We start from the raw sequence: 19062 nt of genomic DNA on the forward strand, positions 1-19062 counted from the left end.
AAAAGCGACGTTTCATACACCGTGCAGTCGACCATGGACGCCACATGTGGTTGGACGCCTGGAATGACTCAGACCTGTTTCTATTTCCAAACAGTGTCTGGTTTCTCGCTCGCTGCCTTCCAGTCTCCTCTCACCCTTTTCTTTCCTCTTCTCCTCCGCCGCTCTGAAGGAGAAATTACGAATGATAAAAGTGCATTTTGCATCCAATTTCCCGAGCACACAATGCCAACGCTTTGGGTAATGAGGTCATTATTATGCATATCACAGATATCAAGAGGAATGAGCTTAAAAGCTTAGACATTTAATTGATTAAGGGGGGGCAGGCAGCCATGGAGCTCTTTAACAATGAACACTGTTTTCTTAAAGGTTGTGATATTTGAACTGCATATTCAAAGAGTTCTTATTAAATATCACCAGACTTTGACTTCTATAAATAAACCAAAGTCATGCTGAGTTTTATCCTGGAAAAGAAAAACAGCAGCGAGTTCCTTCTCGGCTGGAGAGAGGACAGGATCAATTCAAACAGAAATGTATTGACAACGCTTTTTTTTTGAGAATAGTCAAGTTGCTTTTAGGAAAGTCGGCGTTTGTTGAAAGCAGCAGCAGCTTTATTCTGCTATTAAACAGCTTGAGATGACGATGGAAGATTTCTGGATTTTGAAACAGTTTGTTGTGTTTTGCATGTTTGGTTTTGGGGATTTACGACTAAAGACTTGAAATGAATCAAGTCGTGGGATTTGAATGAGAGTCTGTCTTCATGTCTTCTAGTTGGTAACGTGTTCATCCTGTGGGACTGATTACCTGATCCCTGATTGGCCTCACCTGAGGTGCTGTAGCTGTCTACAATGTTCTCTGCTCCACAGCTTTACCCGGTGAAGGAAAATGAAGAGGTGACTCATTTTCCCTCTAAAGCAAAAGAACAGTGAGCAAGAAACCAAAGGTGTGCAGAAGTCAGCTGCTTTCAAATTGGCCCTTAAAAGCACAAACACACATTAGCTCTAAAGTTGAGCCGGGTCAAATCACAAAAGGATCAATAAAGCAGGAGCTTTCAGTACCTCACAGCTTAGAGATTTAAACGTCAAAATGTGCTTTTAATGGGCCATTGGATTTGTGAAGCGATGTTTTTACCACAGCTTTTAAAAGTGAAGGAGCACCCGGTGGCCAAGTGGCTAGTTTGCGTGTACTAAAGGCTGTAGTTTGTAGTTTGAGTCCTTTCCTGCTTGTCATTCACCTCTCCTGCTCTCTCTCTCTTGCCTCAATTTCCAACTCCATTCACTGTCCTGTTTCTTCAATAAAGCCACAAAAAGCCCAAAAATACGACGAAAAAAGACTTCCAAATTTCCTGGTTGAGAAAACAAGATATTTGCCATTTATGGAAGACTTTGCTTAGGCCCTGCTTACACAATAAGGATTTCAGCCAAAGATGGGAACCTTCTGTTACATTTTGGGTGTTCGTTTCCGATGTCTGAAATGCAAAGTTTGAAAAATGGGTTTGAAAATGACAACTCCGTCATTGGGAACACTGGCAGTATGCAGCTCCTCTGAAAACAGAGACATTTCCCACAGGTGCATTATGCTTCCAGACATCAGCCATGCATGAGAAGGTGCACTACTCGCTTTTGTAGTCTAGGGCAATGTTTTTCAAAGTGGGAGTCCAGAACCCTCCTGGGGGGGTCGCGGAAACTAGGGAGGAAAGAGGGACTAAAATGGAACAAAAAAATATATATATATTTGTGACATAAATTGTAATCCGTCTCTTTAGATGATTGTTGCACCATTGAAAACTAGCTACCTGCCTCCTCGTTATAAGGAAACATGATTAAAGGCTTTATTTGTGATTTGTCACACTTAAATAAAATGTAAATCAAGAATATCCTCTGAAAATAACTCTGTGAGTAATGACTGTCTACAATGGGTGTAACACCCGAGTCCCACTGTCTGTGATGTTTTCCGAGTTTTCCGAGTCCTATCTTCAGTTTGTTTACATCGCCCAGACAGCCGGCTGACTCCTCCCCTCATGTATAAAAGTTGTTTAATTGAGGGACTAGAGAAAAGAAGAATAACATACTGTACTCACTGCTTAACTGTGTTTCTAGATCACGCTCATTTCAGGTAAATTTACATGCAGTGTGAAGATACCAGCATAATAAAGATCGCTAGCATTAGCATGCTAACACAAGAATGGATCGAGAGTTGTTTTGGTTTCATGCTGGTGCTCAAGGGCGACATCTGCATATAAAGCCTTTAAAGAATGATGCACCGGAAAACCTGAACATGACTGAGTTCCAAAACCAGATGTCCACATGTTGGCTTCAAAAACTTGTCATTGTGAGCCAGAACACACAAAGTTTGACTTTAGTTCTTGGTCTGAAGGTTGATGCCTGAGGTGAATGCTATATGGGGGTCCTTGGCATGGCTAAGTTTGGGAACCCCTGGTCTAGGGTCATTTGGAGTAACAACCCCACCTCATTGTCCGTCCACACAAAAAGAGAAGTTTCAGATACAGAAAATAATTCTGTAGCTGGGATCAAGGGTAACCTTCCTCCCTTTAAATCCTGGTTTATGAGTTATTAAAGTAACACCTGCTGCTTTAAAGACTCCCTCCTCGTAGGCTAAGAAGTGGATTCAGATCTTTTTCTTTTTGGGGACACTGACTGATTCAACTGACCTGAAACACTATCAGGCTCATTGTCACGTCCGCAGGGTTTCCTCCACCTGAGCAGCAGCAGACGTGTGAGTCTTGGAAGCAGCGCCGCGCTCTGCGGTGCAGCGTGACCTGGATGAGAGCTGGAGGATAGGTACGCAGCAGCTAATGTGGGGCAGCACAGATTGCCTCGTATATCCACGGGGCTGGGGAAACTTCAGGGACACAAACTGCTGAAAAAGGAGAACGGTCAAAAAAAGATGGTCGACTCTCTTCTTCTTCTTCTTCTTCTTCTACTCGTAGAGCTTCGGTCTGTTCAGCTCTGCGTCTGGTCGGAGGCCAAGAGGAAAATTAGAGGTACCTAATTGATTAATTTGCTCCCTGCTGATTACATTTCATCACGCTCATGGATGACAGTTTGAATCAGTGATGCAGATGTTGCTTACCCTGCATGTCTGTCATGATTTTAATGATCAACATTACCCTTTTGCCATGACTGGTATTTGGAGCAAATTAAATCAGGCTTAAATAGTAAACTCCTGACTCGAAAAAGTTAATCTTCGAGAAGTGTAATTGCCTTTAGAAAAACATCTTACATTTGTATTCTTTGCTTTTAACTCTCTGGAGTCTTGAACTAAATTAAACAAGATAAATTCCTCCACTTTTATTCGAGAACATGCACGCAGCTGTCGGCCAGAGGCAACTTATAAGAACTTGAACGCGTCATAAAAAAGGCAATAATTTGGTGGAATTAGGAGTAATATTACATTTGCACTCCAGCAGTGAATTTATCTCCACTATGTTTTCCTCCCTTGTGTTTGAAACTGTCTGGATTCATCAGGTGCTTTAACGCTCCTGCATATGTTCCTCTCTCGCTGGTTGTGTGGTTTTTTTTGTGTGGTCTTCATTAAAAGAGTGCAAATAATTCATGTTGACCCTGCAGACAAAGTGCATTAATCTGGAGTTAAACCTGCCCCTAAGGAGGATTTAATAAAAAGGATTTATAGCGAAGAGATGCTGAGCTTCATTGCAAAATCTGATCATGTTTTTCAAGATAAGGATGAATTCAAGGTTTTCAGATTTCAGGTTCACTTGCATACAACTCTAAAGGAGGAATGTGCAACTTTCTATATATATATATATATATATATATATATATTTATATTTTACATTTTAAAATTCTATAGCTTCTTATACTGTATTATTCAAGTTGTTGCTAGTTCTGCTTGTTTGTGATACAAGGAATGACCGCGATATAACAACGCTTACATGACATCCAAATAAGCCTTGACTAAAGCAAATACTTGATTTCTGCTGTATTTATGTGTAAAATTCATTCTTACTTAAAAGGTATATTTGTTTCAAGGGATTTATAGGTTTGTGGTTAATTGACCCCTTCTGGATCTTGTTGACTAGGCTTAACCCTTGGGCTAGAAAAATGTGTGGACACAAGAATCATTATCTACTGATCCATCATCAGCTCTACAAGACCGGATCTATGAACAGATCCCGTTCCCTTTCCAAATAATGCCTCCAACAAGAGCCAACAGCACGCCTCATACACTGAGAGCAAAGTCACGCAAGTCGAGTAAAGCTCAGCCGCGTCCAGAGACATCTTGTCGAGGGAAACTAACCACAGATCTCGGTGAGCGCCCATGGGCTTGGCTGTTCCCTTTCGTCGTGAGCTAATGTAAGATCGGATGCACAGTCGCCTCCTCGGGCCGGATGCTGGTCTCTACCCCGCGTATCACAAGTTCAATTAATTTCACAGTTGGCGGCATCCACAGTCATTTCACCGCGGCCTGTTGTCTGAAAGTGGAGAGGAATGGGAAGAATATGATGCAGACTGCATACCCCCTCCTCCTCCTCCTCCCCCCATGAAGGCTCCACTCGCCCGGGCCACATCTGATCTGATAGTGCCGGAGCCACACAGCATATTAAAGCTCACATCATGACGATAAGGGAGAGAAAAGAAAAGCCACATGCATCATTTCTGCTCATAAAGACATCTCTTTTCCGTCCCATTCGGCAGAAAAAGGTTTGAAATCTCCCCTCGAAAATCCAGCTCGTTAAAGAGCCGTCTTAATTGACAGTCTGTGCGGATGGATCATACCAGATGGACGTACTTTGGAACTGCAAATAAACAGAACAGAACGTTTTCCAGACATGACCTTAAGTCAAAATCAAATCCACATGACTGAGCAAATGTAAACACATCCCCTCGGCCTTAGTGGCGGCAGTTCACTGAATCCAAAAGTGACTCGAGAAGTGAACATTTCAAACATTTTTAATCACATAAACTGGATGGGCAGAACTCCAGAAGTCAAAACAACTCAACACGTTGGCCTCAGTTACAAAAGATACAATAAAAGCATGGTTTTGAACAGACTAGGCAATCATCAGCCAAAGGAAAAGACAAAAGCAATGAAAGATTGAGTTCTCCTTTCAGTTGAATGAGTTAAACTGTATCTGCTGGTTCTGAAGATAAAGCCAATGGACGTCCCTCAAATCTCTTTCTAAAGCCCCGTTTCCACCAAGCGGACCTGTTCAGTTCGGTACGGTACACAAATATTGGCATTTTCACAGCCAGAAATTGGGAATGGTACCAAAATAAAGGCTCCATACACCTTTTTTTTTTTTTTAAATTCAGGTCTAATTACAGATTGTTTTTAGGTTTAAATTACACATATATTTTTTATCCCTGCATGGGTTATGTACATTTCTTGTATAAGTCTATTTTTAATTGCACAGTTTTAAGTTTGATTCATCTAGAGGTATTCTTTAAATCTTTTTTTAATATATATGTATGTGAGGGGGGGGCGTCGGTTTTGTAGTTAATTTGTAACAAATGTTTCATGTCATGTCTTTGTAACCTGCTACTGGATGCTTTGAATTTCCCTCTGGTAAGTATCTATCTATCTATCTATCTATCTACCGTCCTAAGTTTTTGGTACCCTTCTGTTGGGGTGCCAAGGGTACTGATCCGACCCTAAAGAATCCCTTTTTGTTTACTGTGTCCCGTTCTTCATCTTGGTTGAACTTAATTAATCTCTCTTTAAACAGAAACACCGGTTCAGCCGCCTCATGAGAACACAGTTTGTTTTCAGCTACCTCCATTGTTGGGTTTCAGTGAAACAAGAGAGACTTCATGGACTGTCATTGATCTCCACCAGGAGAACATGAAATGGCACAGGAAATGGAATTATAGAAGTGAGGACCTTATGATGGAAGCTCATCATGAACACCTCTTATTTCCCTCGGTAGTCATTTGAGTTTACGATATTATGGGAAAGCGCACACGTGCCAAACTTGATGCTTCAAGATGCCAATCAACAAACCACTGGGGGATTTCAAAGAGCCTACGTTGGATTCTTATCCCCATGTCTTAGTATCAAAAGCAGGATGCACAGTTGACTGGATCCAAGTCTGTCATTTGATTGCGTCTCCAAAATCACCTTACACCTGCAGTTTAGGCGATGGGTCGAAACCAACTGTAGAAATTCCTGTAAGAAGCAAAGCGGTCTCGCTTCAGGACCTTTAATACTGTGAGGGGAAATGAGCTTCTGTGTGCTGCTCGCCCGGCTCGCACTTATATTAACACCTAAGGCTGATGGGGCTCTGCAAAGCGCGTTATCCTCCGTGATGAATGAGGGCAAAACTGTGTAAATATTATAATGAACCATCATGCATTCCTGCCGGCTCCCAGCTGGTGTCTTCTCTTAATGAGCACCGAAGAAAAGTGGCCACGCAGCTTGTTGAAACATCTTTGATTGATGTCTCACATTAGGGGGCCCCTGAAGAATATCCAAACCTTAAAAAAATCAGCCTGCATCTCCTCAGTTATCTCTCCGTTCTTTTTTTTCCCGTCTTCCCTTACCTGGGAGGAAAGGACAACAGGACAGCACTCAAGGGACAGGTGCTAATCACAGAGCTATCACTGCTCCTCACCCTCAGCTCTTACACCTCTGTTTTACTGCACAGATCTTGCACTTCCGCACGCCTGCAATCCCCCCCCCCCGTCCTACTCGCGCAGCATGGTGCTGTTTGGGTGCTGATTTTTTTATATTTTTGCAAACCAGGACTCCCTCACATCTGTGTTGTTTTTTTTTTCTTCAAATAGCTAGATTTATGAATGAAGCCTGATGCTTGTGTGTTCGGATGCATCACAAGAGCGATTGAGGGTTTGCCCTGAAGGTGCGCAGGAAGCAGGTGGGCGGCTGGTGGAAGAGCTTTCAGCCTCTCTCATTCATAGAAAGGCATTCAGAGGCAGCGGCTAATGAAGCATTTAGAGGAGAAGACTCCAGCGGTGTCGTCAACCTGCGGATGAGTTGCAATTGTGATTCCTGTTGCCATTTTTTACATACAATTACCAGCCGTTTGTGCTCGGAGTGAAAGCTCACCGTCGTTCGCAATTTGTCACTCGAGCAGCAAAAAGCAGCAGCAGCAGCAGCGGCGGCGGCGGCGTGCGGAGAGGAGTGGAGTGGGAGAGAGAGAGTGGGAGGTTTGATGTGGGAAAAAAATAAATAAATCACATCTCTACTGAGCTGGGCGATGATTTGTTTGTAGAGCAGCTCTCTGTCTCTGTGATGAGCTCATTGTGTCTTTACAGAGTCCTTTGTGTAACATGTGTGAGTGTTTTTCTGACTGAGGATGTGTTGAGCGCTCACAGATTGGATCATTGTCTCGTAAAAAACACACAACACTCGACAAAAAAGTTACAGTCTATTGCTCTTTCAAAAAAAAAAAATCATGTTTCCTGAAAAAGTCAGGTCCGAAAGTGTTTGAAGGTGAATACTAATGATAATAATAATGTATCCTTTATTAATCCCACGAAGGGAAATTCAGTTTTAACACTCTGTTTGATGAACATGCTACACACACATACAGAAATACACACACATGCACAAACAGGATCCTGTGGACATGCATTAATGGAGAAGTCTCAGAGTGAGGGGGGCTGCCCACAGCGAGCGCTCCAGAGTGGTTTTTTGGGGTTCGGTGCCTTGCTCAAGGGCACATCGGCAGAGCTCAGAAGGTGGACTGGCACCTCTCCAGGTACCAGACCAATCCGGACTTGGTCCGTGCAGGGACTTGAACCGGCGACCCTCCGATTCCCAACCCCTGCAGACTGAGCTACTGCTGCCCCAATTACTCCCAATTTTCTACACGTAGGGCTCAAGGACACTTTGGCAGCACTTGGGAAGTGACCTCGCACCTCTCCAGCAACCAGACCCCCATCCATACTTCAGTCCGACTTGAACCCTACAGTTCCCAACCCAAGTCCTTACAGACTGAGCTACTGCCGCCTCACACTACGGAGAAGCAGCGTTCAGTTTCTATGCTCCCTATGTCTGGAAAAAAACTCCCAGAAAACTGCAGGTCTGCTGAAACTCTCAGCTCTTTTCAATCCAGGTTGAAGACACACCTATTTACAGCTGCCTTTCATTAAACAGCTTTAATAAGATTTTAAACTTTAACTCTGCACTGTAACTTTTAACTTTTTTATATATTTTTTGAACATATTTTCAGATTTAATAATTCCAGTGATATTTTTAATGTTCTATTTTAATGTTTCTTTTCTTTCCTCTGTCATGATGCTTTTGATGTCTTGTGTGAAGCACTTTGAATTTCCTTGTTGTTGAAATGTGCTATATATATATAAATAAACTTGCCTAAACCACAGGTAACAAATGTAGCAATGGTTCAATGAGTTGTACATGAGGGCTACGTGTAATATTTTAGCATCAAACATCAAATCTCATCTGTAGCTTGTTGTTATAGACGAGGGGGATTTGGGAGAAATTGTGCAGATCCAATCTGAGAAAAGTCTGGAAAGGGTTAAATTGTCGACAGTCTTGTATGGAGAGCAGGATGTCTGGATGTAAATGTGTTTCATAAATGGATTATTGGGGCGTGTGTTGAAGTTAAAATGGCCTGTTACATTTCCTGTCTTTTGGTGAGTAACCTTTCCCTTAGTTTAGACTTTTTTTTTTTAGATTAGAATCAATCAGTGAAAATGTCACTGGGCGTGTGCGAGTGCAGTGTGAGTCTCTCTGTTTGTGCATTTAAGTGAGTTAAAGTATTCTGAAATTGATCCCCATTTGTTTTCCAAATGAGGAACCTTGTCCTTCACAACACATGCATTAAACACTCGGCCCCTCCTCGCCACGTCGGGGCCATTTTTCGTCCTTGCTTGTCAGTTCTTTTCTTTTCTTTTTTTTTTTTTGAATAATTCTGTTGTTCTGGCAGCTTTCTGGGTTGAATACAATCCCTCGTCATTGTTAAAGGAGAATAGTTTCCTTGTGATGGAAACAAAAAGTGCCTCGGGGCCGGCCTGCCTACTGTACCGGAGCTCTTTCTTTGCATACCAATGCACGCCGTCCTCTTCAGTATCGGTGTTTGGTGGGCGCCGCCGTGCTGACAGAAGCACTTCTATGTCCAGCTCTGCCCCGTCCTTGCCCCCCAACCGTAATAGATATTGACAGGTGCGGCGCAGATACCGCTAATCTGCATCCTTAACAGGATTCCACTTGTCATATGAAGCTTTCTAAACGTAGCCGCATTCAATTCACAGCTTTGTTATGCTGCTAATAACGTTTCACGGTGGCACAGCCTACGGCCTTCAAAGGGGAGGGATGTGAGAGTGGAGCCCTGATTTGTTCACAGATGTTCTGTCTGAGCAGGTGAACTAATGCTTAATGGTCTGAGTTTAAGTCTCATGCATTAAAGGAAATGTAAGCTCCCTTGTTTAAGGAGCTTGACCCGACAAAAACATACAAAGACGGATTTGAGGGACTCTGGAGAAAAAATGGGAAAAGGAGAAAAAAATTCCAATTTGAGATAGAGAACGTTTGGAGAGGTTAAGTGATGCTTTCATGTGAGATATCCCAGGCTTGACGCTCCGTCCGGTCGGCTTTTCAGATTGCACTACATGCACTACATAATGCATGAGGAGAGGCTGGATCAGAGGACGTGTTAACAGCGATCTGTGTGTGTGTATATATGTGTGTGTGAGATGTATGAATCTTCAGGCCATGTGGTAGAAAAAAAGACTTCTGAGAGTGTCCATTTCATTCCAGTGACCTCATCGGGTTCGTTATCCTGTCGTTTTAATGGACAGGAGGAGATAAGGAGTGGAATCAATTCATATTGTGCTTTTGGCCGTCGCAGCTCCGAGCGCCGCGAGAGGACCGTCTCCCCCGCTGTTCTGAATCACGCTCATTGAGAAAGAGGCGGAAACGACCAATTCTGTGAAGGCTGCTCTGACTTCCAATGACCTGATAAAGACCAGTCAGAGTCTGGATGCTGCAGGAAAAACTGTCTCGGCTGACAACTACCCTACAGCAGTGGATTCAGGCATTAAAGCGCCAATGAGGAGATTTTTAACCACTTATGAAAACAGGATGAAATTATCACTGATGCTTATTTATGACGTACAAAAGCAAACAACACCGTGTAGACCCTGCAAGTAATATTCCTCCATTGGACACTTGGACGCAGCAAATGGATGCATTTATTCATTAACCGTGCAGGTTTTAAGTGGAAAAGTAAATCAGTGCGTTTCATTTCCCTCAAAATTCTAGAGAGAACGGGACTAATGCTTCAACATTTTGCTTGGAGACCAATGATTTGAATTCTTTCTGATTTAAAAAAAAATGGATTTTCTATGAAAATGTAATTCCACGCTTGCCTAAAAACTTTATGCAAATTAACCAATTACTCTTTGGAATGAATATGCATTAGTTTTTGTTTTTTTTCTAGAGAGGCACTAAATGAAAAAAAAAAAGTGTTTCATCTGACCTTGTCGTCACCTGCTGCTTGAACAACTGCGCAAAAACCTCTCCTGCCCATCAATCCCATGACATGATTTTAGTCTTCTCTGTTTGTTCTCTCCACCGTTTGGAACAGAAATTCTTAACTAAAGGTTTTTTTTTCAGGTTTATTTGCATCTGTCCATCAGAAGCTCTGTTGCAGAAAGCTGTCATCTTGCTTTATCTATCAATGTGATGCCTGGACTTTGACTCACTGTCCATGAGAACTTTGAGAAGGAGGGGTGGAGGGGGCTCGAGGGGTCCTCAGGTCAGAGAGTGTAGTTTGGGGTGAACCGATTATTTTGCTGGCCTGATTAACTACACGGACAGAGTTTGGTTTTGTGTTCGGTGGCGATGGAGTTGTACCAGAATGAGATATTCTGAAGCTTGACAACATGGTTGTGTGTGTGAGACAGTTACAGTAAAGAGTCAGATCAGTGATGAGACATGCATGCATAAAAATCCAAAGACAGTGTCCACTGTGTGGGCTTTGGTTTGGAGACGATGCAGAAAAGATGTTTGGGGTGTTTTTTCGCTCGGTGCGAGTCGTCATTCAACAGAATTTAATAAAAGATGAAAATCTCACATTCTGAAAACAAAGACGAAAACATCAACCCACCAAAATCCAAGACAATGAAAGCGGCATGAAGCTGCAGAAATAATTTAGCACCTTTTAGCCGCTCAGTTCACAAAGAAGGGCAAGAAATAAGAAGGGAAAAAAAAGGCGTCCAGTTTACAAAGCGATTTCAACCACACAAACTGAAACTTTAGGCTGAAACTGATCCTCGATGAGCTTTGACTCACTGTTCGATCTCTGAATCATTAAAAGCATCAAGGGTCTGGTTGGTGAACATGAGTGTGCAGCATGCTGATGATGTCACATTGCATGACTTATTGATCTGTGATTCTCAGCTTTCTTGTCCAGTTCAGAGACACCACCAGCTTTAAACACGGAAAGAGAGCAGGACTCGGTGATGGAGGCAAAATGGGCGAGTGATACCTACTTGGCACACTTCAATTTGCCTCTATTTGCACTCTTCCACACACACACACACACACACAGTGGGCCTGCAGGGACCACAGCGCAGGGAGGTGGGAGGATTCTGCAGCAAGCTCATCCCAGTACGACAAGGTCACCTTAAGTGGATTGGGATGAGACAAGGGAGGGAGATGAATCCCCCCCTAGGACTAAAAAAAAAAAAAAAAAAAAAAAAACAGGGAGCAACTCATGAAAAAGTAATTAAGCAGGATGCACATCAGTGGAGGCCACAGGCGGAGGAGGCGAGGAGGGCGGTGAAGACGCCCCCGAGGAAGATGGAGGAATGTTTGTACTCAAGATATCTGGGAGCTTTTTTCGGTAAGCGCACAAAACAGGAACGTTTAACCTCGGACAGTTTCAGGGTAACTGGGTATGTGGTTCTCAAAAAAAAAAGGGAAAAAGTAATGCCGAAAGGAAAAGATCAACCAATAAAACATTTCTAGTAAACGTGGAATTTTCAAACTCATCCTTATTCATCCAAGTGGGGTACACAATGAAGAAATTCAGGCAATTTTCGAGAAATTTCTGTTTTGAAAACCAGCTACAAAGCGACACTATCATCAGAGACACAGATGTATGAAGGCAAGAGAAGTCCAGCCCGACAACAGATGAATGTGCAAGAATCCAAAATTGGATGTTTGTCACATGCCGTTTCATTTGTATTTAAGAAGTAAACCAACTTTTTTTCTATGACATTGAAAAAGCAATCGCATCAAGTTTCTAGACTCCACTCCCTTCAAATGTCAGTTCACTCTGACTCTGCCGGTCTAGATGCTTCACAGAGAAGCTTTCCCATCAGATTTCCCTCACCGAGCCCTGCACCTGTTCCTGCAGCAGCAGCAGCTCAACCAAGAGCATCTCACGAGCTCGGTGAGCTAAGCTCGGTGATTTCTTGAGACGGCACCAGCAGAGCCTCCCAGATACTCGCTTGTACAGAGAGAGAGGGAGTGCAGCTCAGTCAGTGTGTAGTCAAAGTCGGACAAACTTTACAACCATTAAAAGAACTTTACCCCAACAGCAAACATTTTAGTTGAAGTTTTTCTTCTTCTTTTTTACAGAGCCGCACCTAATCAATGTAGTTTCTTGCATTTTAGCCTTAGGTCTTAGCTTGTATTCTGCTGTAAAGTGTTCCCTTAGTTCCCTTATTGTTATTATAAATATGAATCTTCCTTTACAGTGAAATAGCAGTGGTTCCTTTTGAATGCAAGATCCGTCTCGGTGAACAGAGATGCACAAATACAGGGACAGTGAACGCACCACCAAACTGTCATTGATACCTGACAGAAATCCAAGGACATCACTAAACACCCTCTCAGATACACCGGCAGAGTAAGTGTGTGTGTGTGTAATACTAAACACAGCTCAGAGTGTTTAATGTTACATCACACACACACACACACACACACACACACACACACACACACACACACACACACACACACACACACACACACACACACACACACACACACACACACACACACACACACACACATGAATATTAACGACAACATTACTCTGAGCTTTGTCTAGCAGCTTGTTAGTCCTGACGTACATTCAAATGTGTTCTGTTTGTACTGTTCCCCATTACGCCGCGCCCACGCAAACAGTACAATGCCCCACACACACACACACACAGACACACACACACACACACACACACACACACACACACACACACACACACACACACACACACACAAAGTCAGGTCATGGAGGTTCCCACAAGCAGTGGATTATCAAGAAGTTATTATTAATGTTTTGTTTGTGCAAAAGTGGAAAATATCAAAAGAGAAGAAGAAGAAACACTCAGAGCTTTAAATTCACTTAAATTTTACGTATCATTCCCTGTTAATTTTTCTTTCCTGTTTTGTGTCTTCGTTCCCCCCCCAACCCTCTTGTGTAAGTTTCCACACTCTCTACCTTTGTGCCCCGCTCTCATTGTTTTCACCTGTGGATTGATTTTCTCACCTGGCTGTGTCTCACCTATTACCCCCCCCCCGTGTATTTAGTCTGGTCTCCCCCTGTTTTCAGTGCCAGCATGTCGTCTACCCTTGCTCCTTGTGTTCTCGTGGATCTTTTTCTGGACATTGTTGTTTTCCTCGAAACATTTTCTTGCACCCTGTGGACTTTTCTTTATTCATTTTTTTTTTTATGTCCGCAAGTGGTTCCTCTTCCTTTGACAGGCAGGGTCTCTTATCACTTTTTTCTTATTCTTACTTACCTGCTGTTTAACGTCTCATTTTATCCATAATTCCATTTTAGTTTTGTACACTTGAATTTTCCCCCAGAGATTATGTTTGAAGCACACTTGAAATATTTTGGGAGCTACTTTCAGTCCATATTGTTCTATGTTTGGTCTGCTGGAGTTGCTTGTTGTAAATCCAAAAGTTAAAAAAAAGGTGAAAGTCAGAGCAACATGGAGCAAGTTAGAGAAAAGGCTCACAAATCTTCTTTCTCTGCAGCAACAGCGGACATTTCTTTTGATGTAGTGAGCCAATTCCCTCTACTAAACTTCTTCTGGCACTGATCTGTGCTCTATATCACAAAGACTGTGAAATAAAGCTGTCAGGTTACAATCTTTGGCTCAATAAAATACACCTCCCGCTGCCCACAACAATCTCCTTCAGAGAAATACCTTTTGGCAGAGCCATCGCTGGATATTTATGTCACTAACAGCAGCAACTGCAATGTACCCTGTGTGCAACAAATTATAGAGTGACCTGTGTGCAACAAACTATAGAGTGACCTGTGTGCAACAAACTATAGAGTGACCTGTGTGCAACAAACTATAGAGTGACCTGTGTGCAACAAACTATAGAGTGACCTGTGTGCAACAAACTATAGAGTGACCTGTGTGCAACAAACTATAGAGTGACCTGTGTGCAACAGACTATAGAGTGACCTGTGTGCAACAAACTATAGAGTGACCTGTGTGCAACAGACTATAGAGTGACCTGTGTGCAACAAACTATAGTGACCTGTGCGCAACAGACTATAGAGTGACCTGTGTGCAACAGACTATAGAGTGACCTGTGTGCAACAGACTATAGAGTGACTTGTGTGCAGAGTTCTTTATGTTAGAAAGTAATGGATTAGATGTAAATGAGAAACAAGAAATTGACACTTGAACAAAGCAATGCAACGTTACTACCAGTCAGCCGGATTAAAACATATTCCAAAACTGTTTGTGTCAACAGTCATCACCACCTGAAAATGTGTATAACTAGGTCCAGAAAAAGGTCTTTAACATCTGCCACCTGTCCATAGATGTTCTATAAATAAACATGAAAGAGCAGCGTCCATTCCAACCTTCTGTCAAACAACCACCAGTGGAGATATTTTGGCTTCAAATGCACTGAGTGAGAAATATGAATAAGATATTACAACTCTGGCACTCTTTTTGCGACTGTTGGCCAAGTGCACTGGACTGGTCAGAGTGTGTTTGTGTGTGTGTGTGTGTGTGTGTGTGTGTGTGTGTGTGTGTGTGTGTGTGTGTGTGTGTGTGTGTGTGTCTTATCAGGTGCGAGCAGAAAGCAGTTCGTGTGGCTTTTTTCTTGGGCAGGAATCAGAATGTTAAGAGAAACGTACCGTAGGAGAAGGGGATGTCCAGGTCACCCTGCCAGGACATCTGGCCCGACTCGTCTATGGAGTGCTGCGCTGTAAAAACATGACAACAGGCCTCTTGTTTACAGCTCATTCTCCATCTGACAACACTTCTGATCAACTCACGCTCCAGAGGAAGACAATACTTTGTAAAAAATGGATGACTGTGCTGTGCTGCACTCACACCAGCCGCCTGCCGAGTGTGACTTTGTCATTGGAAGTGAGGATTTAATCATAGATAATATGTGTGTGTGTGTGTGTGTGTGTGTGTGGACTTTTGCAAGATGTCACTTCAAGCCATTATGAATTGTGATGTCCAACTTCCACTGAGCTGAAACTAAAGTCACAGTTTTTTTGTCTTTGGCAGACACACAATGGCAGCATGACGCAGTAGCTCTGAGAGTGAAATGATTATTATTCCGAGCTCGCTTTAAAGTGGAATCAGATTAGGAGGATGGACTGTACCTTTCAAATGGCCACGTCCGAGTGTCACAAACCCAGAGGAGATGAAGTTGTGCATGTCCTGGCCTCCGCTGCGCAGGTTTTCTTTCCCATAGTGCCCTGTTGAGACAAACAAATGTGGTTAATCAATATTTACTAGTCTCACCAAATGGTTCATGAATCTTTATTGGATTTCTTTCTCTCTATCTAAAATCGGTATCGTATCGTCCCCAAAATACCATATCGGTCTTGCCCTAGTTAAAGGAGCAAAAAATGCAGCACAACATCAAGATGCGGTCACTCAGGAGCCCATTTTTTGTCCAATATACAAACACCAGAGCAAATTTCGCCAAGGGTGTAACAAGACTCGAGATCTCGCAAAATTAAAACACCATGACACTGCCTCACAATATCGTTACTGTACATAGACACAGAGCAGCAGCCGCCATGTCGGTCTGATGTTGACCTGGAAATTACCAAAGACGATGCCTCTGCCACTTTTTAATCATTTGTGTATTAATCTGTAATTCAGTTTGTACCACATTGCTGTTAACTCCGCTCTTAACTTGTGCTGTAATTCAGAGAGTTGCCTGAACACAAAGGAGCTAGACAGGAAGTCTGCTACTAACATAATACAATTGACCTACCAATCCCAGGCAAGTCTTACAAAGAAATAAAGGGATGTGGATTTTTTTTTGATGGAAGAAAATAACAAAGAATCCAAAATCTGGAGAATCAGTTTACCAGACCACTCTTCTCTTCCTCCCCTCTCTTTCTGTATGTTCGTCCTGCTTAAACATTAACCATTGAACAGTTAAATGCCTCAATCTCCAAGGAACCACTTCAAAGTCAATAACATCACTCAGACCTTTGGGCTCAGGGATGCTGGGTTCGAACAGCATTTCAAATTATCATAATGAGAAGAAACACCTGGGACCATTAGGCCTGCTCCTCATCACACCAAGGTTTGGCGCTTGGGCATCAGCAGCGAGGCTCATTTGTTTCTTTTTATCAAACCCAGAGGACAAAGATTAACTGATTACAGTAGCACTCTGGCCATCCCTGTTAATATAAGACATGTTAAAGCAGGCTGCATGTACCATAAAAAATAGAAGCAATGTAGTTTCTTGTATTTTAAACAGCGCATGGTTGTTCTCTATATGCCGATGATACAGTAGTATATCTATGTGATGTCTCCCAGGGTGAAACGCTGATGATTCATAACCTCCACATGCCCCAAGGACGGCACCACAGAGCTGAAAATCAGGTAGCTGAAGATGGCTGACTGTGAGATAAATTGTTCCCATGTGGCAGTACAAGCCTATAGCCTGTTATTATCTCAGGGAAAGTTCCTCAAAATTGCCTTATCTTCTCTGCATAATGAAAAAGGATCTAACGTGCCTGTTAGAGAATAACCACTTTATTAGAGCTTTTCATCACGCTGACATGAATGAAGGGCAAAGTGTTTTATTCCACAGATAAAAACAACCCTTTGAATCTCCTGATAGAAGTGAACAGAGTACAAAGTGATATCTGAAATGGCCTTAAGGGATAGGTAAACAGTCATCAAATTAGGGACTCAATACCTTCTCTCCATTCATGCAGGAGAAGAGATGATGTCAATAAGAGGTCATGTATTAAGTCCTTACACAATATTCTTCTGCAGATAATGGCTATATTAAACTATAAAACACCTATTCATACACTTCTTTGTACCTTTTGCTACTTAAAGCCTGTACTACCAGGAACTTTAATAAACCATCACTGTTGGTTCAAAGTATAATATGCAACATTTCTAACACCAATACCTCAGATATCAAAGTCATCTTAATTAATACAGTGCAGTAATGACTTCCTACAAAAGAGAGGGTGCAGTCAGAGTCCCTCTGGTTTTGTTGTTGTTAGCTCTGTGGTCACAGTGACAAGGGGGGGGGGGGGGGGGGGGGGGGCGCTTCCTTCAGCTTGTTTGTTTGCTCATACATACATACCACTCACCAGCACCTCTGAATGCAAGCAGGAAGCAAATTATTTTCTTGTTTCATGTGCATTGATTGTCTACTGGATTATATGTCTGTCGAATGTAATCTCTGAACCAAATGTCAATGACAGTTGGTCCAGTGCAATGGCTGCTTAACTTAATTGGCACCAGTCTCACCAACTGTGTCTGTGGGAGTGTGTTTGTGTGTTTTTGGCCCCTGACTGAACTCGAGACTCAACAGAAACTCTGTTTCTCTCTGATATTTCTTTCATTTTTCTTTACGTCTTTTCTGGTTCATTAAGTAGATTCATAAAGTCTGGGGATACGGGCACATTTTTCACTCAAGTTGAAACTCCTTAATCTAGATGTGTGCGGCTGTGTCTATGACTCCTATTTGCATTTCCTTGTTAGAATGCCTTCTGTATTGCCTAGTCCTTCCATTATTTCATAGAATATTAAATGCATATTCAATTGGGTTCATTTTATTATTATTTTTCCCAAAAAGGGATGCACCATTTGGATTTTTTTTAGCTGGAACCAATTTATGAAAACTCAATTAATAATCCTCAGCTCAAAAATCCACACTTGCAACAATGTTTTGTTTCGATATATGGAAAATGGACTTGTATAGCGCTTTTCTAGTCTTATGACTACTTAAAGCGCTTTAACACCGCAGGTCACACCTCTATTCACACACTGATGGGTAATATATAAAGTGACCATCAGAAGTAATTAATCCCATTCATACACATTCATATGCCGCCAACAAAGAAGCGGGAGCAGCTTGGGGTTAAGTATCTCGCCCAAGGACACATCAGACATGTGGCTGCGTGAGCTGGGGATCGAACCCCAGGAGACACCTCAGACAGATGTTATAACAGCAGACGAATGCCCTCAATTTTAGAATGACATCTTTTACAATAATATCCCAGTGTCCACATACTGTTTGTCTAAATTCTCTGTCAAGTAAAATGATGTCAGCAATTAAATGAGTGCATATGGTTAGAACAGTTTTCAGTTTGATAAATATGAACATAAACAGTCTCTTTGTGTGATTCTTCAGGCAGACTGACACATCCCGACTCATCAGCATCAGCAACATGACGTCACGCTTTTAAAATACCAACCAAAAGTTGGTCCATTCCCATTTTATAGACTCCCTCTGCAGGTTTTTATGTCTCAAATCGCATCTGGTAGCTGTGAGTGTCCTACAGAGATGAATGCAATGTCTGTGTGCGGAGTGTAAGAGACATTTGTCACCTATATTTTCACAGCATCGAACCAACTTTACAGCACAAAATAAGGGAATGCAGCTGAACTCTGGGACATAGAGGTGATACAATTCCCTAGAGGCTAGCTCTGCCCTATGCTTTGTTAAATCTGTCAGCAAGACAAGACGAGACAAGCAAAAAATAATCTTTTGCTCAACGTGACAACCGAATTTATTCATGTCAACTTTGTATGTGCTGCTTTCTCTGAACACGCTTCAAGAATATTTTTAGAAATGACAATGGCAAGCCTCATTACAGATGCATATGCACAC

The 19062-nt window shown here is 42.3% G+C and overlaps 1 protein-coding gene across 5 annotated transcripts in view; it reads right to left on the reverse strand.

Annotated features, from left to right (window-relative positions):
* Nucleotides 1–19062, reverse strand: part of LOC109989335 (protein shisa-6) — a 70690-nt gene that overhangs the window by 40576 nt on the left and 11052 nt on the right. For all 5 annotated transcript variants that reach the window (XM_065964913.1, XM_065964912.1, XM_065964914.1 and 2 more), the window contains exons 4-5: nt 15566–15661; nt 15086–15154 (exon numbers count right to left, since the gene is read on the reverse strand). In XM_065964913.1, the coding sequence (XP_065820985.1) occupies nt 15086–15154; nt 15566–15661 (165 nt within the window). The remainder of the gene's footprint in view (nt 1–15085; nt 15155–15565; nt 15662–19062) is intronic.

The sequence above is a fragment of the Labrus bergylta genome, chromosome 16 (genome assembly GCF_963930695.1).
Source record: "Labrus bergylta chromosome 16, fLabBer1.1, whole genome shotgun sequence".
Classification (NCBI taxonomy): Eukaryota; Metazoa; Chordata; class Actinopteri; order Labriformes; family Labridae; genus Labrus; species Labrus bergylta.